Source organism: Pteropus vampyrus, unplaced genomic scaffold (genome assembly GCF_000151845.1).
Source record: "Pteropus vampyrus isolate Shadow unplaced genomic scaffold, Pvam_2.0 Scaffold483, whole genome shotgun sequence".
NCBI lineage: Eukaryota > Metazoa > Chordata > Mammalia > Chiroptera > Pteropodidae > Pteropus > Pteropus vampyrus.
This window is the reverse complement of record NW_011889264.1, coordinates 445,044-471,151: the sequence shown is the minus strand read 5'-3', so window position 1 is coordinate 471,151 and position 26,108 is coordinate 445,044. Positions and strand designations below refer to the sequence as shown.

General features: G+C 39.5%; 1 protein-coding gene across 3 annotated transcripts in view; it reads right to left on the bottom strand.

Moving 5' to 3' along the window:
- WWP2 (WW domain containing E3 ubiquitin protein ligase 2) overlaps positions 1-26,108 on the bottom strand; it is a 122,745-nt gene that overhangs the window by 19,949 nt on the left and 76,688 nt on the right. For all 3 annotated transcript variants that reach the window (XM_011382594.2, XM_011382595.2, XM_011382596.2), the window contains exons 8-10: positions 20,045-20,255; positions 8,777-8,866; positions 1,249-1,423 (exon numbers count right to left, since the gene is read on the bottom strand). In XM_011382594.2, coding sequence (XP_011380896.1) covers positions 1,249-1,423; positions 8,777-8,866; positions 20,045-20,255 — 476 coding nt within the window. The remainder of the gene's footprint in view (positions 1-1,248; positions 1,424-8,776; positions 8,867-20,044; positions 20,256-26,108) is intronic.

Genomic DNA, 26,108 nt, shown 5'->3' with positions numbered 1-26,108 from the left:
AATGTTGTGGACCACTCAAAAAGTTTCCAACCTCCAATCCACCACACCCCGTGCAAGTTCTCCACAGACCCCAAACTTCATGTTCAAGGTGCTCTGAGAAAATGAACTCAGAGTTCCAACCTGGGAATCCCTTCTCTCCCTTCCAAAGAGGCTGTGTGGCCAAGCTCCCCACATGCTACCAGGTCGATGGTGGAGACTCCAATGGGATGAAGACTCAGGAAGGTGGGGCTGAGAGGAGCCCTAAAGGAATACAGCATGGGAGACCACTAGAACTACAGTACTCTGAATTCTGAAGTAGAAAATTTAAATGTTATTCTATAGGTAATGACCACAGAAGTTTTTGAGCCAGTAATAAAAAATGACAGTGATAAATGTAGAGCAAACTCCCTCTTCCTTAGCCCTCCACAGTGATTTTTTAAAAAGTGATGAAATGACAATGATATTTGAAGACTGTTCAGGTGGGAACAGGCGGTACAGATCGGAGGAGAGAGAATGCCAGCAGAGAGAACAATTCAGAAGCTGCCCTAATCACTCTGGTAGGAGAGGCAGAAGAAAATCAGGAAGCAGAGAGAAGGAGATTGATCTAGACCAGAGGGTCAATAAACATTTTCTGGAAAGGGCCGGAGAGGAAATATTTCAGGCTTTGTGGGCTATATGGTCCCTATTGTCACTACTCAGCTCTGCTGCTATAGCGTGAAAGCAGCCACAGTTAATACCTAAACTACAGGCGTGCTCGTGTACCAATAAAACTGTATTTACAAAACCAGATATGGGCCAGTTTGGCCCACTGGCCATAGTTTGTCAACTCCTGATCTAGATAACCTTTAAAGGTCCCTTTATCCTTGAGAATCTGTCAGATAATAAAGATCTAAAGAAAAACGGAAAGAGAAGAATTTGGGTGGTTGCTCTGATTTGTAAAGGTGAGGTCTGGGAGAGGTCACAGCTGACCTTCAGGTATAAGTCAGGGTAAATGGACTTGGATTGGAGGGGCCAGAAGAGAAACTCAGTGTTGGAAGAAAGATGGTGTATTCAGCTTCAGATACATTGAGTCCTTAGACACAAAGGCTGGACATTGAGTTTTAAGTTCGAAACACTGAAGTTTGAGGAATTTCACTGTGATGAGTAAAATCTCCAGGATCACTGACAATTTCCCTGCTCACCAAACAAGTCAATGCAGAACATGCGAAGCTGCACTTTCTGCAGTGCTGGGAGGCTCCCCTCCCTCGTGGCAAGTCCCTGCCCTCTCACCTGGTAGAGAAATCTTTGGCTGAAGTGCTGCATGGCACCCTGGAGCTGATTCCGCTGTGACTGCCACTGCTCGTAGTTCCGCACATACTCGGCGGTGGGGCGCTGCCAGGTGGTGGTACGAGTGTTGTGATCCACATAGTAAAACCTGCCTCGGGGGTCTGTGCGTTTTTCCCAGCTGGAAACATTAAGCTCAGCATGAATATAGTGACCAGCCCACTCCTACCCTTAAATTCTAGCAAAATCTCAAGGTGGGTGACAAGGAGACACCAAAGGAGGGCGAAGTGCAGTCTCTGGCATAGGAGCTTGCTTGGTTGCTCTGGGGAGGCACAGCCAGGCAAGCCCCAATTACAGAGGCTTCTGGGAATAAAGATGATTATAGCAAGCAGACATTTGTGTTGCATCCTTAGCAACTAATCCCGCCTTACCATTAAGCTCCTGATTTCCATTTAGGGGATCCATGTGGTTCTGGGGTAGCCGATTCTACTCCCAACCTCAGAGTTGAGCTGTTAACTGGACCAGGAGTGGGCATGTGACCTATGCTGGCCAATCCAGGTAGATCTCAGGACTTTTGCTAACGATTCTGGGGAAAATGGTCTCTCTTTCTTGCTGGACTGAGAAAGCATGCAGTCCTGGGAGCCACTGGCTGCCATCTTAGACTCAAATATAATATAAAATTGACCCGGTGGATGGCAGAGGAGAAAAATGAAAAATGAAAAAAAAAAAGAACAAACAAACAAGAAAACAACCCAGCTTCTTGGTGATACTGTTCAGCCACTATATTAGGCTTCACTTGAAACTAGAATTTTCAGTTACATGAGCCAGTAAATTCTCTCTACTATTTAAGCCAATTTGGATCTCACATTATGTTACTTGCAACTGAAATTATCCTGATACAAGGTGCCAGTGAATACATGTTACACATTCATGAGAAGCTTGGTGCAAACAACAGTAAAACTCTCCACGTTATCTTTAGTGAGGAAGCAATCTTTCCAAAGTTAGTCCTAAAACGCCCATGGGCAAAACAGGGCTAGAATGCACAGCGAAGTCCTTAGCTGTGCTTGCTAGATCTAATTTCATTTCTATGCACACAAGGAAGAGATGATCAAAAGAAAGTAAGAGAGGGACCTTTGTGGGGAGATGAAAATTTTTTACATTTTGATGGGTTACATGAGTGTATACATTTGTCCAAACTCAGCAAACAGTACATCTGAGATCTGTGTATCTCCCTGTATGTAAATTTTACTTCAGTTTTAAAGGTGAATTTGAATCTAATCAAGCCTCCAAATCTAACTACCAGTTTACAAGAAAGACAAGGGATAAAGGAGCATGTTACACAACACCACAAAGTCACAACCAGCCACATCCAGAATATGAGAAACTCTACAAGACAAATTCCCAGGATCATCAACAAGTAACTGACCCCCCAAAATAAGAAAGGGTGGGGGAATTTATAAGTTAAGAGAGACTTATGAGACATATCAGCTAAAAGCAATGTGTTGATCCTGAGTTTAAAATCAAAGTATAAAAACACTTTTAAGACAATTGGGAAAAATGAAACACAGACTGGGTATGACATGAAATAAGGAAATACTATTCATTTTGTTGGGTGGTATAATGGTATTTTGGTTATTAAAAAAAAAAAGCCTCACTCATTAGAGACATGCGTGATATATTTATAGGTCAGTGGATATGATGTCTGGGATTTGCTTTAAAATTCATAGTCCCCCCTCCTGAAAGTGGGAGGTCAGATGAAACAAAATGTTATTGTTAGAACCAGGTGAGGGTTACAAGGATTTATTGTACCAGTCTCTGAAATTTGGTGTAAGCTTGGAATTTTCTATTATAAGTATGAAGTGGGGAGGGGAGAAAAGGAGTTTAAAAAAGATAAGAGATACCACTTAAGAAAATAGGATCCCACTGCAAAGAGAACCGAATATGGATTTCTACTGTATGATTCCAAACTGTTGGAGAGTCTTTGTTCCCTGACTACCTTCTCATTTCATCTTCTCTGAATTCTTACCTTAAATGACTATCATGCTTCAGTCCAGTATCTTCCTCAGTTTTTGGGGTTGGCCTCCTAGCTGACTTCATTTTTTGCTATCTTTTCAATGATTTTTTAAACTCAAAGCCTCCCTAAACATGGCTTCTCCTCAAGCAGTTTCCAGTCTCATGGTCAGTTCCCAGATTGTGTCTCGATTCCGCCCGCTAGACTACACTGCCGTCATGACCTGCTGTCACTTTGGATTAAACTAAACACCACAGCTCTCTCCCAAACCTTAGTCTTTCCCAGTCTTCCTTATGTCTGTCTTTTTCTCAAGGGTGAAACCACACCATCATTCCCAACTCTCTTCCTCTCCTGCTGTCAGTAAACAATTCAGCCTAAAGGGTTCTTATTTTGTATCTCCCTGCCCTTGACTTTCCTTTTCTATGTCCAACTACCCTTGAGATGATATTCCCACTCTGCTCCAGCCTAAAAACTGCCATCAGGGTAACCATACAAGACTAACCTCTTATGTCATGCTCCTGCTCAAAACTTCAAGTGACTCCCCACTGTCTTTGAGTCAAACACTTTAGTTACTAGTCGAGGCTCACAATAACTTTCCCACCTTTATCATAAATCCTCTCAACTAGTGATTTTTATTTTTTATCGAAGAAACCATGTAAATATAGTTAAAAATGCAAAAAGTACTACAGGGAATACAATGAACAACAGTGTTTCCTGCCCTACCTCTCCCCATCTATTGCTGATTCCTGCTCCCCAGAAGCAACTATTTTCAACTCTTGGCTGCTTCTTCTACTATTCATAGCCATATTTCTAAGTAACATGCTTATTCCATGACTTCTTGACTTCTGCCATTTAGATATTATAGACTGTGCACTATAAAGATAAGGATTTAGTTTTTGCATCCCACACCCCAACACACACGGCCTTCCTCTGCCTCATTCTCCCAAATAGAAAATTATTAAATCAATATTCAGAGTTTATATTATTTTCCTCTGAAGTTAAGAACTGCCTTGTTTCATTCTGCTTGGCTTTCAAGATCCTATCACTAGTTCACTTCCAGAATCTCACTAATTCACAAATAGGACAGGTGGCCTCTCAGTGTCATTTATCTCTTAGCCACATCTCTCCTGGAACCCTTTGTGAAATGTGGACAGTTGTCCTCCAGGCCTGCTCTCCCTTATTGTCCTGAGTCGTCTTCCCTCACCTTCCTCTTAGGAATGTGTTTGGCCCCTGAATTGAGTCCTGTGCCCTGAATCTCATATCTTCTTTCTTAGTTTCCTTTTGTCTGGTGGAATAAATCGTCTCGTAGCTTCTGAGAAAGGATGCACCAAAATTAAGTTTTTGAAATCCTGCATGTCTGAAGATGCCTTTATTTTGAGCATCACACGTAAGTGTTAAAATGACTAAAAGTTGATTTCTAGAAAGAAAATGATTTTCCACCATTATTTTGAAGGTCCTGCTCCATAGATGTTGTTGAGAATAAGGAGGTCAATTTTGATTCCGGATCCCTGTTATGTAAACTATTTATTCCCTAGGGAAGTTTTTGAGATGTTCTCTTGGCATTCCAAATTTCCAATAGGATGTGGCTTGGAATGGGTCTTTTTTCATTCTCTGGGCTGGGAATTTGGTGGTCACTTTGAATATGGATACTGTATCTTTCAGTTCTGGCAATTTCCTTTTATTCTTTCTTTGATAATTTCTTATCCTCTATTTCTCTCTTCTTTCTTGCTAAAACTACTATTCAGATATTGGATCTCCTGGACACATATAGTTTTCTAACCCCCAACTTTATCTTTCGATCCTTCTGTTAATTTTTTATTTCTGCTGTCATATATGTTAATTTCTAAAAAGCTCTTCTCATTTTTTTCTTGTTTTCTGCATGGTTTGTTTTATAGTCTGTTCTTGTTTCACAGATGCCATATTTTCTCCCAAATCTTTGGAGATATAAATAATAATTTGGTTTTACTTTTTGAAGTTTTTTTTTCTGCTCCCTACATTGTTTTTACCAAGTCCCTTTTTCTCTGTCTGCTGGTCTTTGGCTGTTCTTTGACATTTAAAAGTGAGCCACTAAAACACTGATTGGAAGCAATGTGTGCCCACATGGATGCTGGCCAACTAGAGGCTTCATTCAGCTGTTTCTCTAGAAGATCCTCAAATTCATAATCCATAGTTGTCTTCCCTTAGACTGGTCACTTTCCCCAGCAAAATACTTTCCCATCGTTAGCCTGGGAATAGCATCCCTGCTTAATCCTTCTTTTTTCTGAGTTCGTCCCTGCCTTCAGCTATGGCTGTGCCCCCAAGCTGGTTCTGCTCTCCCATGAGCTTCTTATTCTAGTAGCGGCCATAAGGTTGCACTTGTGTGTGTATGTGTGTGTACACCTGTATACATGTGTGGAGGAGAGATGGGAGTAATTGTTGACAACCTAGGAATCTAACTGTTCTCTGTACAGATTTTAAACTGAACTTCAGGTTTTTAGTCTCATTACACACAAACACACACATCCCCCTGTATCTCCCATTGCTGAGGCTTTCCAGGGCTCCATGGCACAAACTGGCTGGCTTCCTGGTGGATACCCTAAACTGCAGGGCTGGGTTTCAGCTTTCTCAGCTCTATCATTTATCTATGAGCAACTAAACTTTGATTAACATTTCTCATATGCTGCTTCTCTTCCATTCCTTAACTGTTGATGGTTCATACTTTTTTATACCTTTATTGCCATTTTAGTGGGTTTTCAGGAAGGAATGGAAATAAACATGTTCGATTCCCATGTTTAAGTAGAAGTCCTCTGCACTGGTGAATTTCAAACTTATAAGAAGCATAATCTCACCCTTGAGTTCAGATGTCTTATGCAGAATCACAATAGACAAAAAGAACAGTGGTTGGAGCCCCAGTCAGCCCTTTCACGCTCTGCGGTTCCAGCGGGCACCTCAACCAAAACCAGGTGCCTTGCTGGACACACTTTGAGTATCTTTGTTTCACACAAACCTTCCACTCCAGCAAAACGACTCCACACATCAGTCCCTAACTACACCTTTTACATTCACAGAGTTCCTCCAACCTGGTTCGCCTTCCTACAGCCTTCCTTGAAAGACTGAGTTTGATCCACTTCCTTCTGTAAGACATCTCCAACCCCGTGCCCCATGATGATCACTCTCCCTTCTCATCTCTGGTCTGAACATCACCTAAGTGTGATTAAAGAGCAAATTATCACATTCATTTTTAGCTACCAGGTCCACTACTTTTTGCTCCTGGATAAAATAATTGGTCATCATATAAGTATCCCATGGGTCTGAGAAAAGGGGATGGCCATGATAAAGTGAATCCTTTGGCTCAATCTCACTTCTCAGTAATTAGGTCTGCTGAGATAATTTGAAGTTTCGAGATTGCTCTCACCCTAGTAATACTTCCCAGAGGTGGAACTTCTCCCATTAATTAGTAATGAAAGCTTAAGGATTCTGTCCTCTGTGTTCCCTATTACACGGTGGAGTAAGTTCAGAGGATCAAAGGTCTAGGCCTAAAACTCAGGAAGAACTAATAGGCTACGTGGGATGTGTAGTTGATAAATCATCTGATAATAAATAAATCATCTCTTAATAAATCATCAAAACTATCCTGAAAATAAGAAAGCTGGATCTAGTGTCCCACATCAGTCCTTAAAGAAGAGTAAATCCTCAGCCATCCTCAGAAGATACCATAAATAAATATCTTCATTTAGAGTCCATCCAAATGTTTGCCAGGTCAAGGCCTATGTAACTTATAGACCAGAGGTTATGAGGCAGCAACCAGCACAACCACTTCTTTTAAATACACAAAGTACAAGTATGCAACACATCCTCTTAAATGTCAATGATTAATCTGCAACACAATTGCAGAAATTTGACTATTAGCTGTATATTTGATGACAGTAAGGAAATACTATTAAAAATATAGTGCTTTTATTTTAAATAAGGGAACTTTTGAAGAAATATATGCTAAAATATGAATATAATGATATGATGTCTGAGATGTGCTTCAAAATAATCTAGGACGGGGTGAAAGGATTATAGATCAGCAGTTGGCAACTTTTTTTCTATAAAAGGCCACAAAGTAAATATTTTAGGCTTTGCGGGCTATACAGTCTCCGTCATAATTACTCAACTCTGCCACTGAGCACAGAAGCAGCCACAGATAATAAGTGAACAAATGAGTGTAGCTGTGTTCCAATAAAACTTTATTTGCAAAAACAAACGGCAGGCTGGATTTTTTCCATAAGCCTACAGTTTGCCAACCTCTGGTACAGATGATGCAAGATTGGCCATGAGTTGATAATTGTTGAAGCTAAGTGCTGAGTATGTGGGGATTCTCTCTACTTTGTGCATGTTTGAAAATTTCCATAATAATATGAAAGTTCCCATATTTTCCTTAATAAAATGTTTAATTTTTTTCTAAGAAGTCAATGTTTAACTTTGGTAACTTCACTGGACTTAAAGTAGAAAAGAGTGAAACTAATGATGACGGATTATGAGTTTCTCTTCCAGAAAGGTAAGGAAAAAAGGAAAACATGAGTATTCTACTGGAAAAATAAAACTAAAAGCAGCCCGTCCATGGAAATTTGTAGAAGGCAAGGTGGTATTTACCTGGCACATACCTGACAGCTGAACCAAACAGAGCACAAGAGTCCTCCCCACTTCTGACATCCTCTCCCTCCTCAAGCTGAGAAGGGGGAAGTGTTCATATTTTATGCGGGAGCCCTTCATGGTTGCTTTACTGGGAGGTGAGTCTTCACTGAGAGCAGAATACATTCCCTTTTGAAATCTCTCAGGACCAGGAGATGCATGTGGAAAGAACTTTCTGTCCCTGGCAGACGGGGAACCAAACCCCTTCTCCTTGAACTTGGACAGTCTCCCCTCACTTGGAAGCCTCACTCATCCTTTGGTTTTGGAGAACTTAAGCTGTGTTCTCGCAAAGCCCAGCTGAATGAGAAGCACACTGTCTTCAGGGGCTGGTTGGGCACAGGGTGCTGTGAAATGCATCAATACCCTTTCCATCTTAGCCTCCCCATGCCCAATTTTTCCCCAGAGATGTTTAAAAATTCTAGCATGCCCTAAGAAATGAGAGCAGAATTAAGGTAAGTGAATAAGCAACCAAATTACCCAGGAAAAACTGTCCCTGTACTTTGCTACCTCTGCAGAAAGAGACTGAAAACCTAGTCCTATTAGGGTATCTCAGGGTGAAATGATTAAGGGTATTGAGACAGCAATGACCTAGTAGTCCTCCCCGTCCTTCAGGATCCAACAGCCATAGTAGATCTGAATGCAACTTAAAAAAGCCCATGGCCATCAGTTATGGCCAATATAATACACGTGGGGAGAAGGGAAAATATGAAGAAGGGTGAAAGAATGTAGAAGGGGAAGGCAATGGGGTGGGGGAAGAGAAAGGAGAAGAAAATGGGAGGAAATAAAGAGTTGGTTATGGTGGAGAAACCATTTGGTGACTCTTGGTGCCAGTTCTAGAGTTTCAGGACTTGTCAGTCCATGGCTTACCCTGGAGGAAGAGGCCGTTCCCAGGTGGTGGTCTTGGTATTGTGGTCAACATAGTAGACACGCCCATTGGGCAACTCTCGCTGCTCCCATCTGAAAAATAAAGTTAAGGGAAGCATGAGGTACACTGTTGAAAGGCATAAGACCTTGTGACCTTGTTTGAAAGGAAGTCCTTCACTACCGATGTGGCTAATTTGAGAGGAAGCATCAAATATGACATGCAAGATCAACCTAGTTGTCAAACCAGCTCCATACTGTCACTGAAAGTGGCCCCCAGGAGCACTTCTTAAGAAAAGAAAACTGTAACAGTTCCCCTGTATGGACTCGCTGTACTAGGATATGCCATCGATTACTCTATATGAATCTACATTCCATAGATTTCCCTAAATTAGTGTCTCTTGGCCATTCTGGGATCAAAGATCTCTTTAGGAATATGATGAAAGTTGAGGACTCTTTCCTTCCAAAATGCACTTACCAAAAACAAAAATTTGTATGTAATTTCTGGGGCTCATAGACCTCTCCTAAAGTTCATCTACGGAAAACTCCATAGCCATTTTAGCACACCTCTTAAAGTCACAACTTATATGACTACCCCCTGTTCTCCTAGCATCACATGTGTTCACGATCACATTTCTTTTTAAAATACAGGATTCATTTACAGAAGATCTTTAAAAGAGATCTGGGTCACTCGAAGAAACATAGCATACTGTTATTAATTGACTGTGCTACCCATGTTATTTATTGACTGCTCCATCCAAAAGTCTTGTGTCAGTTAATACGAGATTAGGGTACTGAGGGTGGCTCGTCTGTGCTAATGGAGGAATGACAAGGTAGCAGATGATCCAAAAAGATAATCCACAAACAAAGTCATTACAAAATACAGCCAAGGACCACCTGTTCCCATACTCCAATTACTCCCACACCCAACAGTCTGGCAAGAACTCCACTAACCCAAGAACACAGTAACTGATACATAAAGAATATAGAAATTTACATTTATATAATGATTACTATTGTATAAAAAATGTTAATGGTCCCATTAGCCTTTATGTTTTACACTGATTTTATTTACTTCTACTTTAGGGTACGTCTAAGGGGAGGTGACCTTTTCCAGGAAGCTGAAACAGTCAGTTCTGCTGAAACACTTGTTTTGAAAATGCAGATCTATTCCATGTGATTGATATATGAGGGAACACTGTGAACATAATGCAATTTATGTTTCTTTATGCATGATTTTACCTTTGAGAAACACTAAATGAACACAGAAGACTTGCCCCAGCTGATAGTCACTTAGGAAAACACAAAAGCCACACGCATCTACCAGCTACCTCAGTTTACCACGTTATATGCCATGCCCATCCACATCTGGTGTTATAACTCCTTTCTGATTTCAGATAACTCTCCTTGCACAACTTCATAACAAGACTCACAAACCCTTCTGACAGTTGCTTTCATAAGCAAACTTCAGGTCTTCTCATGGAAATGTGCCATATTTATTGTAGTGTTATGTATTTCAAACATTTAATATGTAAAACTATGCCACAAGCATTATTAGTTTCCTATTTTGTGTGTGTCACTGACAAGTTTTTGAGTGTCATGCCCCTAACACATTTTTCCCATACTCCTTGTGGTTTTTTTTATTGTGTGATTTTTACATAGCACGGTAATTTTTATGAACACATATGTTATAGCAGAGTTAACTGTACACTGAAATAAACATCCTGACTTCTATTATAAAGCCTGATGTGTCTACTCTGATAGACATTAACTTCATTCAATACCATTTTTAATATATCAGTGGACTGCACCGATCAGCCCCTATAAGGCTAGTTCAGATACAAGATATACATAAGGTTTTTAAGGCAAGGAAGAGAAGAGGGGTGCCATCACACAATGAGCCACGGGCTCATGCTGTACCGCATGCAGTCCTTGCCTCCATCCTTTAAGGCAGGAAGAGCCATCGCCATTGAGAAACAGGCTTGGAGAAGCTACATAACTCTTACATGACATTCAAACTCAGCTCTGACTCCCTAGCCCTTGAGTTTTACCACCATGTCATGCTGAGAGGAAGAAAGGAGGAAAAGCAAGGTCAATTGGAATTTACAGGGAACCTACTGCCCGGCAGACAAAGTACCAGGTGCCTTCCCAATTCCCATCTCAAAGTGAACAGCTTTCCCTAGCACTGGAGTCCAGGCAGGGGGCCCTGTAGAATCAAGACGACTATGGAAAAATTATAATGGGTCCACCATGTTCATTTTAGGCTCTGTTTTAATCACAATCCTCTGTCCAGATATGATCTACCAGAAGAGGTTGCACACCGTGCGTCACTGGCAGCATTAACCCTGGAAGCAGTGAGGTCCAGGAGTTCCACACTCCCACTCCTCAGAAGGGATCAACTAACTACTGGGTTGAGGAGACCCAAACTTGCACTCAAGAACATTTTCTCTCCTGGGTATTCTTGCTCATGGTTCTGGATGAAGTGGATACTGGTGATTTGACCTAGGTGCCCTGGTTCCTCTCACTGTAAAAGGAAGATCCTCAAATTTCATTCAGTATTTTATTAAAAGGGCAGAATCTTCTGGCAGAAGTGACCTGAGAAGTTAAAGATCTTCTCCCTATGGATGTCCCTCTAAATTAAGAACAAAAGAGTAACAAATATTGCCAGCTCAAGAGGCTGGTGTCCCATTTGTGGGCATCTGTGGGGCACCTTTCAGCAGCACAGGCAGGCTAATATACTGTAGCTTCACATCAGCTCTCCAAACTCTTCCTGCCTGCCCAGTAAGAGAGCAAATATGACATCCTTTTTATTCATTTGAATTTGGAAATGAGGAAAGTCTTGAGAAACATACTTGGCTTTAGGGTGAGTACTGAAATATAGAAACTCCCTGAGGCAATGGCAGCAAATGCTTTCATAAGGTTTGTTCATAAGACTTAAGCAGCTGAGAACTCCTCAACCTTCCCTAAGAAGTTAGTTCTATCTCTCCATTCCTTGGCAATTTCGTGGCATAAAAGCACCAACAAAATTAGCTTGCTCATTTTTCAGTCACTATTTGGAAAACTGTCCATGTATGTGGATGGCACTGCCCCTTTAGTAAAGACAAGATATTTATTGTAGCAACTGGAGATAAAAGACACTAAAAGACCTATTCCAAAAATTCTCTTGTTACAATTTTCATCTGATAAGTAGGCTCCTACTTTTGACTTCTTTTATATTTCATTTTGGGCAAGGAGAACACTTTGGTTTTTTAATACTTTGGCTAATATTTTAATTTAAAGATGGGATAACACTTGAAATCTCATGAAGTAAATGCTGTTAATTGACACGGAGGTCTTCCCATACACTGCCAAAAAGAAAATCAGGGTGAAGTCCTCTTTGCTTATATTCCAGAGTTACAGCAGCTCTTTCCCAGTCTAGACAAGATCTTTCCATTCCATCTTTGATCCCAGTTGATCCTAGAAATGAAAGTCTCTCTTTCAGGAACTGTCATTGTCTGGTAAATCTCAATGTCCTCCTATGAACCCTCTTAACTGGCTTAGCTAGAAAAGTAAGACTTTTCTTCCATTACCGTTTTTTTTTTTTTTGCTATCTACATTTTTCCTTTCAAAATTGGAGCCCTGCTTGGATTAAATGTCCATGTGGGTCCTCCCTGATCCATGACCTGTCCTAGCTGCTTTGCTTAGAGAACTCTCAACTCCTCCCTTACCTGCACGGCACCTCAGGATTCATACAAATCTCTTCCCTTCATTTGTGTGGCACAGTCGGTCAATTCTATTGTTAATCAAACAAGCCTCTTGATTCTCATTTCTCCTCAGTAACTGCTGACCCACATAGATTAAGCCTTCTGACTGTCTTGGTTTGGTCTCCCCGCACCAAGAAAGTGATACTGGCAGTAACCTTTCATCAGCACATCCCTGTCAGGGGTTAGATTTCTGTGCATTATAAGCATCTTCTTCACACTGAGATTAAAAGGCTTTTCAATCAAACTACCCACGGGTCTCAATACTATATCCTGGTCACGTGGGTCATATCCTCTCCCACTGAATAGCTTTCTTTGATGCACTCAGAAACAGTGTTCAAAGCATCAAGCTTGATTCAGATCCCTCCCCAACACATTGCTCCTTGGCCTTCAAATCAGTAACATTCAGTTGAACCAGAGACTACACAAGGTCTTTGTATCTGAAAGTATTTAAAAGCAGTGTCCATATTCAATTAATCTTAGGTACTTTTTTTAAATCTGAAATTAGCTTTGCTCAATGGATTTTACCTGTTCTTTATTCAGTGTATATCGTCCATGCCCATGCCGCAAACCTCTCACTATCAATCCATTATGAGGAAGACATCTAAACATTTATTTCCTATGTTATCCTGAAAGGAAATTGTCTGGCCACCTGAACCACATTTTCTTGTGGACGGTTTCCTAAAAGGTCTTCAAAAAATTAATTCTCAATGACCTGCCATTATACTGTGTATTCAGCCATCTTGATCAATGTATTTCTTGGTCAGATCCCCCTGTTTGAACAGAATGAGTTTCACCAAGAGTAGGATTAAGTTGGAAAGAGAATTAAAGCTGGATAAGGGGTGCAGGTTAGTATCAGAGATGTTCTCTTAAAATGGCCTTTATAAATTAAATATCAACATGCTCAAAAATTCTACCTTGGTACAAGCATTATTAACTTGTATTATTTATTAATTTGCTAACTCTTATTAACACATTGAGCATTAGTAAATCTGACCCTCATTCAAAATACGCTTTCTTCTCCATTAAAAAACAAAGTCACACCAGAACCTTACACACCCCAAAGAAAAGATGCCTTGATAGTTACTTAGACAAAAACTAAACTTCAGAAAAATACACTAAAAATATTTAAGTATTCTTAAAGCTATCTATGAAAAAATTCAATTTCCTGCAGGCAAAAACTAAATGGAATTAATATTTTCTTACTATATATCCTTATAATAAATGATTGTGAATGAGTCCTATTCTCCAAGCTCTGGCCATTTCCTGGGAGAGCCATAAAATTTATTTCCTCTGTAGAAACATTTTCAGACTGTTTTATAAGTAAGAAATCTGTGTGCAATGAAATACATCTCCTGCTCACTGTTTTCGCTGCCTCAGTAGGTCCTTTGTAAACTGCATAGGAAATGTGTTAAACTCAGTCCTTCCCCCAAGAACCTTTCTTGAAATACTGAGCTTTCCTTTAAATCGCAGCACAGTAACCCTGTTTGTAAAACGGTCAACAACCAACACTTTATGCCCTTTACACACAGGATGGCACAGTGGTAGCTACAGAGGCTTCTGAACTAAGTCTGTTTTCTTCTCATTCTTCTTCAACCATCCCACTTTCTTCGCCCAATGCTCTTCTATAGAAGTTGGCAACATTAAAACATATGGAGGTAAGATGATTCCTGGAGATGGTGTCTATAAAAAAAATTTTTTTTTAACATTTTGCACATAAAAAATTTTGCAGGTAAATGTGGCAATGTAGGGAAATAGTCACTCTTTAAAAAAAAAAAAAAAAGTGGTAGGAGCAAAAATGGGTATATTCTTCCAAAGAGTAATCTGACAATGTGGCCAAAACCCATTCCTGGGTGAATGCCCTTAAACTCTGCAACTCTGCTTCTAGGATACACTCTAAGGCAATAATTACACGTCAAAGATTTAGCTATAACTGCATCTGTCACAGTATGTTGTAGCATGTTACAGAAAAACTGGAAACAACCTAAATTCCCTCAAATGGAGAATTAGTAAAATAAAAGATGTTATATCTATAATGGCTGTTCAAGTCATTTAAAAATATACTGTTCTTTCATTAAATCGAAAGTAACATCCATTCTCATCTGCATGCTTAAAATATTTTACAATAAAAAATAAATTTAAAAGCACATATCGTAAGATTATCAAACTTTGGTAAATGTGTGTTTATGTGTACGTGTATGCATATGTGGTCTCAGGCAAATTGTTTAAGGTTTCCTCATCTGCAAAATGAGGAGAAAAATGGCTACCACTCAGTGTTTTAAAGACTCCGTAAAATAACCCACTCACAAAATGGAGCACTCCATCAGCCATAAGAAGAGATGAAATACTGCCATTTGCAACAACATGGATGGACCTCAAGATAATCATGCTAAGCCAAATAAGCCAGACAGAAAAAGTTGAAAACCACATGATATCACTCATATGTGGGATATAAACCTAAAAGCAACAAATGAACAGGACAAACAGAGACTCATGGACATGGACAATGGACTAGTGGTTAACCAGAGGGTGGGGGAGAGGGGGAAGGAAAAAAAAATAAAGTAAAAGAAAGCCACCTATTGCTAAAACGCATTGGTATACAAGCGAACATATAATTTTTATTTTTTTAACAGGAGTAGAAAGTATTGTTTTATAAATAAAATCAGACGAGAATTAACAATGACAACAACAAAAAACAGGGCACTCCATAAAACACTGGAAACATTTAACACATGTTAGATATTATTAATGGTCAGGAAAAAGTAGACACGAGGCGCATGAAAAGCATCAGTGGTTAATCTAGGTGTTTGTTTATTGTTGTTCTTCTTTCTTCTTCCTTTTTTTTTTTTTCAAAAAAATTTTAAGGGTTACTGAGAATGAAATTATGTATCTATCTAGTCATTCAACAAATACTTCTCACTCCATCTTCCAAGAAGCCAAGTACTATTCTAGGTGTTGGGGATACAAAGATGGACACAATAATCCCTGCCCTTGAGAAGTTCTCAAGAAAGTGTAATAAAAATGAAAATTCATAAATTATACATTAATATATACATATAGTAGAGTGAGAATATCTCATGGCCCAGTCCCAACAACAATAGAAAATAAGGCTTTCATCCTGAAATGATGCAGAGGAAGAGAAAAGCATGCACTATTTGTCATTACCTAAGCACATAATAATCCTTACAGAGTCAAAAACTAAACCATATTCTGCACAAAGGCACAGAGTCTCCTAGTATGATCCTTTAAAACGGTGCTACTCAAAGTATGGCCCACAGCCCAAACTGTTACTGTTCAGTGACCAGAAAGTACAGAAGTTTCTAAGCACTTAGAAGCCTCTGTACCAATGTGACATTAACACACCATCCAAATATAGGAACAGTAGATTCATCTCATTGAACACAGAACAAAAATAAGGATTCATAAAAAAATGATAAAAAAATAAAACAAAACGAAATAAAAAACAGCAGAAGAAAAAAGACTGGTTCTTTACAGATAGTTTGAAAAGCACCGTTTTAAAACTCCTTGGGTAAGTATCTTTGGCTAGGACCAAAATTGAATTTGGAATGAAAATCAATGGCAGAAGCTAGTTTATAACTTAGTATGGAAGTTCCAAATTCCAACATCTCTTAAAGGATCTCTACAAACAAAATATCAAAGAACTCTGACAAGGTTGTCATAAAGGATAGTGTCTTAAGGACCACCTAGAGAAAAGGGTCTCTGGATCTCTATAACTGCGCATGGGGGTAGGGAAAATGGCAAATCCCAAAGATCTAGAAAACATCCCTCCTGAATTAATTCTACTCTGAGGCAGGAAATGGACAGGGCGGCCAATGACTGCAGGAGAAAAAGGATGGTGTGAAATGGCAATGCTGAGGTAAGTCGGCAGTCCAAACACAACGGCCGCCCTTATGTAAGAAACCACAGCAGAGCGCGGGCTGCCAGAGTGAAATAATGTGCCTCTGTGTGCTAGGGACTGAGTGAGCTACAGAGCCTGGGACGCGCTTGGAGTTTATCTAAGCCATGTACACAGGGTCTGTTAATGAGCATTCGGTCCCCCAAGTGGGCTTGGTGCTGATAAAAACCAGATGCAGGGCCAGCTGATCAAAGTGGCCTCATTCCCCATTGCCGGCTGCCTGGACCACTATCTTGCCATGTCTCCTGAGCCTTCCTGGCACTCCCTCCTTTAATGGACATTCACAAGCTGAAAACACCACACCCTTCCAGTTGGCTTCTCCCATGCTAATTAAGTTTAAAGGTACAGAAAGCAGGAGGGTTTGGAGACAAGGACAAAAGTAATGAGAGGTGTTCTATTAGGACTTAGCAGCCCAGCTTTCGGTAAGCTTTAGTCCTTAAAACATACGGACATGTGTAACCTCTTTATGACCAGTCTCAACTGCTGCAAGTTTCAGAAAGGCAGTGCAGCAACTGGAAAAGTAAGTCCAAGGGATTGCCAAGTGAATCGATTGCTCACTAAGAGACTTAAGAAGTTGAGAAGATGAAGGTGGAAAGAGAAAAAGTCAGCTGGATGCCCTGAAAAAAATATCTAGCATGGCTCAGAAATGCCTTAGCAAAGAGGAGACATGCTCCATGGTATCTCGCAGTGTATGAGGACCCCTAGTGAGCAGGGAAGAACATCCTGATCCCGTCAGAGATGCATATTCAAACCCAAAGCCAGTCAACCCAGTGAATGTTGCCTTAAGCTCTTGCTCTTGGTAAGAAAATGCAATATACCTGTCATAGTTGCTCTTTATTTGAGGTATCAAGGAAGCAGAAAACATTCATCCAGGTGGAGAAAAAAAGGATGGCATTTAAATTTATTCTTTACAAATATGTCTTAGGAGCCTACTTTGTGCCAGGCTCTCTGCCATCTTGGTGTTTATAGCCCAGAAGGGCAGAGAGACATGAAACAAGCAATTACACATGTGAGCAGAGTTACAGTACACAGAGCGATCTGACTTTGTCTACCACGGATCAAGGAAGGATTTCCAGAGGAAGTCCTAACTAAGCCGAGACTTGAAGATGGTTAGGAATTAATGGACAAAGTGCTGAGAAAGGTTTCAGAAACATCAACCAGCATGGTGGAAGGTCCCAAGTCCAGAAAATGAGTGGTACATTTGTCCAACTGAAATAAATTATTATGGCTAGGGCTTGGACAGCAAAAGCAGGGAGTGCCTTTGATGAAAGGCTTGAGGGGTATGTGGGGTCCTATCATGCAGGGCTTTCAGGCCTTATCAAGAATTTGAGAATTTATCCCTAAAGATACTAGGAAGCCACTGCAGTATTCTAAGTGGTGAAATGTCAGGCTCGGAATTTTATTTTAATTTATTTATTTTTAAAATTTTTTTTATTATTATTTATGCCTACAGTTCCTGGTCTTCCTAAGTGGTCTCCCATCCAAGTACTAACCAGGCCTGACCCTGCTTAGCTTCCGAAATCAGACATTGGGCTTGTTCAGGGTAGCATGGCCATAGACCATGGACCATGGCTCCACTAGGGTGCAAATCCAGGACTTTCTGAGTGTAAAGCAGACGTGCTAACCACTACACTATGGAACCACGTCCTCAGAATTTTATTTTAAAAGGTTAAAATTGGTCCCCCGACTCCTAAAACCATGATATCAGGAATAAAGGAATAACCCATGTCTGGATCTCCTAAACTTGTAAATAATCTGGGGCGGGGACGCTAGGTCTATGAATTGCCAAAGTCACCATACAACATGTGCCCTTTCTGAGTTACCACCACAGAGCAGTAAACTGAAAGCCTCCACATTCACTGCCATACACTCAGCCGTGCTGGTGGCAATCTCCAGCTAAGCAGCCAATGATCTCCAGGCCTCCCTGATGTCTTAGGTATGGGCGTCTTAAGATGGAAAACTGAGTCCCAGTGCACTTCTCTGGCATTGGGAAAGTGGGCAGCAGCCTCCCCAGAGCCACGTACAGGCCTCCTCATGTCGTAAATGCTCTAAGGAAAAGACATTGTCCAAACTCTACCTTGGAAAAGTGTTTCGGCCTGTGGCGGGGTGGGGGCGGAGAATCAACTTCCCTGGGCCACTCCATCCGCCAGACTTAGAATAAAGAACGTTTTCAGAGCCCTGAGTTTTCCAGCTGCCTGGAAACAGGAAGAGCCCAATCCCGGAGAACAGTAACCCACACACACGCCCTACATAAAGACGCGTTGAGCCATTAGCCCTAATTGCCTGTGACTGACACAAGAGTGAAGCTGGCCTTCCAGGCATTTGCTCAGCGGAAAGAAAACAAACAGCTCACAGGGGACAGAGGCAGCCATTTTTTTTCCTTTCTGCCAGAATGATCCTGCTCTGCTCCCCCCAAATTATATACAGATTTGAAATTATAAACCAAAGGTCTTTCGAGTATTCCTTACCACATACTAAAGAGACAAGAAATCTCTGTAGGTACCAGTTAGACACAGTAACTGGTTAATCAATTGGTTAAATTAACCATTTCACAAAATCAAAAACTTTGCAAAACACTTTTCAGAGCCACTTCTCAATACTCTCAATTCTCTATAGACGTAAGGTATTAAGAACTATTTGCAATACTTATCATATCTTCATCGCACTTTATTTGACGGTGACTGTGGCGATATGGACACTGGTTTCTTCAGTTCCAAACTGATAACCAAGAAGGACAGCAGGACCACAATGGGACTGGCTCCTGACTATGAACAGCAGTCCTAAGATAAGGCTTCATTTCCCACTTCAGAACCATTCTCTTCCTTTATGGTTCCCTCACAAACACTTCAAAAATATCATTCACCAGTTGTAATGCGCACCATCGGGTGAGTGCCTCACATACACTATCTACTCTGAGTCCCTTAACTTCCTGGGGAGATATGCATGATTATTACCTCCAAACTCTACCTTGGAAAAGTGTTTCGGCCTGTGGCGGGGTGGGAGCTTACTGTCCCTGTGGCTTACTGGTAAGGTCAAATAGGCTCACGTGGGGATTCAAACCCATGCTCTTAATCTCCACTCACTATGTGGCCGAACTTGAAATTCTTTTTGGCTTACTGGGGCCATCTTCTTATCATCCAAGGTCTTTACCATCAGATTTAATTCTGAACTAAAAGAAGGCAAGAAAACTAGTAGCCCATGTTTATATGAGCCCTATTAAAGGAATAACATTCAGAGCCTAAAGTCTTCCATAGGCCATTAAGATAGAATTCAAGAGAGAAAAGCTATTTTCTAGGTAAGATCTAGGCAAACACCCTCCAATGATTTCAGAAGGTAAAATGAGCTCCTTGTTCCATAAAGGCTGTACTCTTTGAGTCAAGCTGTTCATTTCAAGTTATGGTATAAGGTAGCATTGATTCTGCCCTAGATAATTTAGATTCTTTTTAAGATTTATGTAGAACAAGCGGTTCTTCCTCTCTCCCTTATTCCTAAGCATAGCAGCCTCCCAGAGACTCCAAGCCACTAGGTAGTAAATAACCATGTTGTTTCTGCCCTGGTGAAGGCGCCTCAGTCTTTGGAGGGGTGAAAAGCACTGTTGTGGGACAGAAGGCTACTTACCCAGCAGGCAGAGCATCAGGGGCCTGGGCAGCCACCGGGAGCTGCTGTGTGCCTGAAGTGCTGGGCTGCTCTCCTTCAGCTGGCGTGGCTGGAGCAGGGAGAGATGTTGTGTTGGGGTTCAGGGTAACAGTCGATGCTGCCACAGGTGGGGATGTCACACCAACAACAGAGGTTTCTTCGGGATCAGGGACTGTAACAGGTTCGTCATTCACTGAAAACACAGAACTCGTATTTTAGAGATCGAATAAGCCTTATGTTCACATTCACTAGGTTTTTCTTTTAATGTGATAACACAATACCTACAATGTGACTGTGCATGTATCCAATGACAGCAAAAAGTTTTACAGAATATAACTTTTGGAAATTACAGCAAGTCAGTAAATGGCCTGCTGTAAGAAAACTGGGAGATGGATCTGGAATAAATAGATTATTAAATAAATAGTATCTCTCCTATAGAAATTTATTAAATTTTCCTAATATACAAGTTTATAGAGTCATATACTTTTCTTTAAACTTGTCATTTGTCTGCTAGGTACAAATAGCACCTTCCTTCAAAAAGCTCCACACATACTAAGAGAGAGAAAACTTCCAATAATATGCTTATTCTTTTAAGGACTCATGCCCAAAGCAGGGAGTAAGGATTAATAAATACTCTAGATGAAAAGGATGGGGCTCCAAAGATAAGGGACTTATCTCCGAGGTAACAATAGACAGAGAAACAGAAATGAAATAAGCTGGTTCTCAAGTTTCCTTATTTCTCCATATCTTCATTTCTTTGATGCTAATACATGTTCACAAGGACCCTGAGGCGCTTCAATATCCTCTTACTCAAAAAGGATCAAAGTTTCAAAGGTTTTGATTCATATATAGAAAATTCTTTGAAAATGGATAAGGCAAATGTAGAGAATTTTCTACATATGTGATTCCATTGTGTACATTTATACTAGAATTTCACAGGAAAATGCCGTAGTTGTCCATTTCGCCTCATCTTCCTAAATCAGAAATTCTTTTTGCAGTTTCCCTAACAAATGGCTACCCAGATTCTTCTTGAACATTTCTTCCGACAGGGAGCTCACTACAGACTCATTCCATTGTTGAACAGATGTACCTGCCAGAAAGTTTTTTCTTATGTTAAGGTGATTCCACTAGCTGGTCTTAGTCTTTATCCCTTAGCAATACAATATCAGTATCTGGTCATTCTGTTTCTCATTCACCTCCCCTTTTCCAGTAAAAAGGCCTACTATTTCTTCAATGTTTCTGCTCACTTATAGATCTTTTTTTCTACTGCCTCTCCTAAATAATGCTATCAGGAACTGAACATAATAAATCAGATACCATCACACCAGCAGAGTCAGATTTCCAATATAAATGATATTAACATTTACAGGACACCAGTATATGCCAGCAAAGTGCAAAGGCATTTTGGATTCTCATTTAGGCCTCACACACAACCCCATGAGTTAGGTACAATTAATATCTCCCCCATTTAAAGCTGAGGAAACTAAGGCCTGAAGAGATTAAATAACCTGCCAAGGTCATCGGGCACCTAATTCACACCCCTGCTTGCTGTCTGCCTCCAGAGCCTGAATAACTCGCTCACTACTCTCTACTTCTCTTTCTCTACATATCCTCTAATGCAACTCGAGATTATAATAACTCTGAGCCTATTGGCTAACATGAGACTGGTGATCCGCTGAAACTAAAATTTCTTCACCTGATGTGATGTCAAGCTTGACCCTAATAAATGGATAAGAGTCTAGAGATGACCTACGATTAATTTATTTGCTTTCTCTTCAGTATATGATATACTGTCTGGCACGTAGACTGAATTAGCTGTTAAACAAATGACTACCTCTTGTGCAACTGATGTTTCCCCAAGAGAAATACAAGACTGTATATTTCTACTTCTATTCTATCTTAGTCAAATTAGTAAAACACCACAGATGGCAATTCTCTTTATGCAAATCTATAAATTTTACTCAATTCCAATAAAAAAAAACCATCGTGACTTTTTTGAGAACTAAATAAATTCATTCTAAAATTTATAAAGGAAACTAAATACAGAAGAATTGCCATGAAATTCAAAGATAAAGTGTTATGTGTATGTGTAAGAGAGGAGGTAGTTCTCTTAAGTATTAACATATTATAAAGCTACAACACTTAAAACAATGTGGCACTGATACATTAACAGGCAAATGTCGATTAAATAAATAAGTTCAGAAACAATTAAATACTCTGGAATTTAGTAAATGACAAAGGTGGCATTTGAAATTACTGCAGAAAAGAGAAGGTTATTTAATAACAGTGGTGTGACAACTGGGTAGTGTACTGAAAAAAAAACTGAGTTATATTCCTATCTCACTCCTTACATCAAAATAAATTGCAGATAGAGCAGAGATTCTGACAAAAAAAATGAAACAGAAGCAAATATTTTTCTAATCTCAAAGTGGAAAGGACTTTTTGAAGTATTACATGAAATCTAGAAGTCATAGAAGATTGATGAATTCAACTGCATTAAAATTTTAAAAAATCTAAATGGCAAAAAAAAAAAAAAAAAATACCAGAAGCAAAATTAAAATCAAAAGAAAAACAACAAACTTGGAAAAATTATCAACTCGTATTACAGACCAATGGCTAATTTCTTTGATAGAAAAAGAGGCTCTACAAATCAGTAAGAAAAAGAACAAAAACACAGAAACACTTCAGTTAAGAAAATACAAATTATCCCTAAATAAATGAAAAGATGCTTAATCTCAATTCTGAGACAAGAAATGCAATTTAAGACTATAATAAAATACTATTTTTTCTCATATTGCAAGAGTAAAAATATTTAATCACACATTGATAATAGTATAAAGAAAATGCATTTCCACATACTGCTGGTAGGAATAGAAATTGCTAGAAGCTCTATGGAGCACAGTTGGGCCACATCAAAATTTTAAGTGCAATAAATGAAAGGTCAGAGGGAAGTGAAGGTGGGTGCAATAAAGAGAAGTGGGGGGTAGATGAAATTTAAATTGCCATGAGTAAACAATAGCTGAAGCTGGGTGATGAGTTCATTATAATACTCTTTATACTTTTGTATATATTCAATGTTTGTGGCACAGTTGGAGTTGTATACTTCCATCAGGAGGCACATGACATCTGGTTGCCTCTTTTTTGCGATGTTAACAGCCACTCAGCCACTGATGATTATTGCTTAAATCTATTAATTGGTTAGGGTTTGCAAAACAGTAAAATTCTAATTCTATCATGCCTATAAAGAAAAACTTTTCCTCACCAACTATTTGGCTATATTGGCTATCTGTAAAAAAAAAAAAGGCAGGAGAAATGCTTGAGTCTTTCCTTTCATTTAACAGTTTTCAGAATAATGAGTTGATTTCCTCACATCCTCCAAAAATGAACAAAGAAATTTTGTTTTGTTTAAAAATCATTATGATAGGGAATAGAGTCAATAATATTGTAATAACTATGCATGGTATCACATGAGTACTAGATTTACTGAGATGATCACTTTGTAAGGTATATAAACATCTCATCACTGTGTTGTATACCTGAAACTAATATATTGTATGTCAACTGAAATTGAAAAATAAATTTTAAAAGATCATTATGTGGTCTCGAATTTAAATATATTTGAAATATTTCAATCTGCTGTGATTATTATTCTTATTGGTACTAAAATTGTCCTCATCTTTGGCTGCGGTCAGCAGGGAGAGCAAAGGAGCAAAGTTCTTCAAGTTCTAGAAAAATTTCTAAGATAATTATTAAGTGGGAAAGTATAAAACAGCATATATATTATGCTACCGTGTGTGTGTGTGTGTGTGTGTGTGTGTGTTTAAAGAATATATAGGCATATGCTTGTATAGACAAAAAATATCTTGGAAAGAATTATAAGAAACACAATGGTAACTGCCTCTGGGGACTGGATGCTGGAGGGCTGAAACAGGAAGGAAACTTTTTTTACACGGTTTAAGCTTTTATACTGTTAAAGTGTTGATACCATATATGTACTACCTATTAAAAATAATAACTATGAAACGGTTGACCAGGAAAAGAACAAAACAGAGTCCTGTGAGATGCCAATGGAAAAGACACTGTTCATGTGTCTTTGACTGTTCATGCAGCTGCAAATCTAGTAAGAAGGCTGCCCACCATGACTTGGACTTGTTCACAGACATATCCAAGAGCCTTTGATTCACCAGAGTAGCTCAACTGTTTAAGGAGTTTTATGCTACACCTCAAGTTCAGAGTTGGAAATAGAATATGAAAGCCAGATAGTCTAGCACTGACAAACTTTCTGTGTCCATGTTTATACTCTTCTGCTCTCAAAGAGTGTGTGTGTATGTGTATATACAGATTCTTAGAACGTAAGCGCTTGAAAGAACCTCATAGGTAAATCCACCACATCACACTTTATAGTCAGAAGAAACTAAAGTTCAGACAATTAAGTTACTGGACCACTGTCACCTGGTAAACCAGTGACAGAGCACCATACACAAACCATAATGTGACTTCAAGTAGAGAGAAAAACTGGATTATCAAAGACATAGACTTACTGTTTCATCAGGCCTTAGAGAGCTGCTGTATTTTACATTTTAGCTCTATTCAAGATAGCCAATATTCCCTTAGTAACCCTAATTATTTGGTGTACACAACTTATGTTTCCCAAATGATGGTACCCTTCTTGAGAATGGGGTCAAATTCATTTCTTTCATTTTTCGCCTTCCACTCTGTACCTCCAAGGTTCTTGCCTCCATCTCTCTGCTCAGCTCCGCCCTCCTCCCTCAAGGCCCACTCCACCACTTCAGTCCAGACTCATCCCCTTCGTGGAGCCCACAGCCCCTGTGACATCGGTTGATGGTGCCTTTGCAGCTTATTTTCCTGAAAGAAAGAGTATAGGGCAGAAGCCCTCTTTTATTCTTCTTTATAGTGTCTTCTTTACAGTGCTTAGCAAAATGGCTTTCGATAAATACTTGTTCAATAAACCTAATAATCTAACAAAAGACACCTGATCTAAAACCACCTCACATTTGGGTAACCCTACCACTTACAGAGCAGTTACTTTTTAAAAATTTTTATTTTGGAATATTTTTAGATTAATATAAAATTTGCAAAGGTAGTACAAAAACAGTATGCCCTTCACCCATTTTCCCATAACATTACTACCATACTTAATTAACCACAGCACATTTGTCAAAGCCAAAAGGTTAACATCAGTACATTACTATTAACTAAACTCCAGAACGTTATTTGGATTTTGCCAGTTTTTCCACTAATGTCTTTTTACTATTCCAAGATCCAATCCAGGATCCTGGGTTGTCGTTAGCAAGTTAACTTTCATTAGTTCATTTATCTTCCCAATAGTCCCATGAAGAAGATATTATTATTCCCATTTTACTGAAGACAAAACTGAGGCTCACAGAGGTACATTCAGAGAGGTGCCATGCAATCAGCAAATAGCAGAACCAATACTCAAACCCAGAACACCATGAAGTGGAAACAATGGAATGGGGTAGGGGAGAGGAGAAATGAAAATGCCTTAGATGGCTTTCTCATATAGAAAGAAAAGTTGGGTACCAAGATGAGAGGATAAATGGGGTAAGTAGGTAAAATGGCAGTTGAGTGGCCTCTGGTTACTGCAACTGTATTTCACAAGGTTCCCTCTGTGTTGTTGGTTAAACATTCTAACTTCATGAATCAGATATTCATTCAGTAGTAAGTCTAATACACTAGTCACAGTTAGCCAAAAAAAAGATCAAGAATTGGAAATTCTTTTTCTTAATTCTAGACATGCCGCCAACTCACTGTGTGTTCCAAGATCTTTAGGTGCGTGTGATGTAGCACAGTCTTTTCAGCCCCCACACTCGGATAAGGAGGAGACTGCCAATAATGAAAGCTTTTTAAACTAAGAGCAGCTCATAACATAAAATCCACAGTAAAGCAGTCAATACGAAACACAAGCAATGTGATTCCAATGCAACTGATCGCTCAGCTCTTCAAGAGCAACCAACACTAGAACAAACCAAAAGAATTAGATGGAAAAAAGAAGAAAAACAAGAAT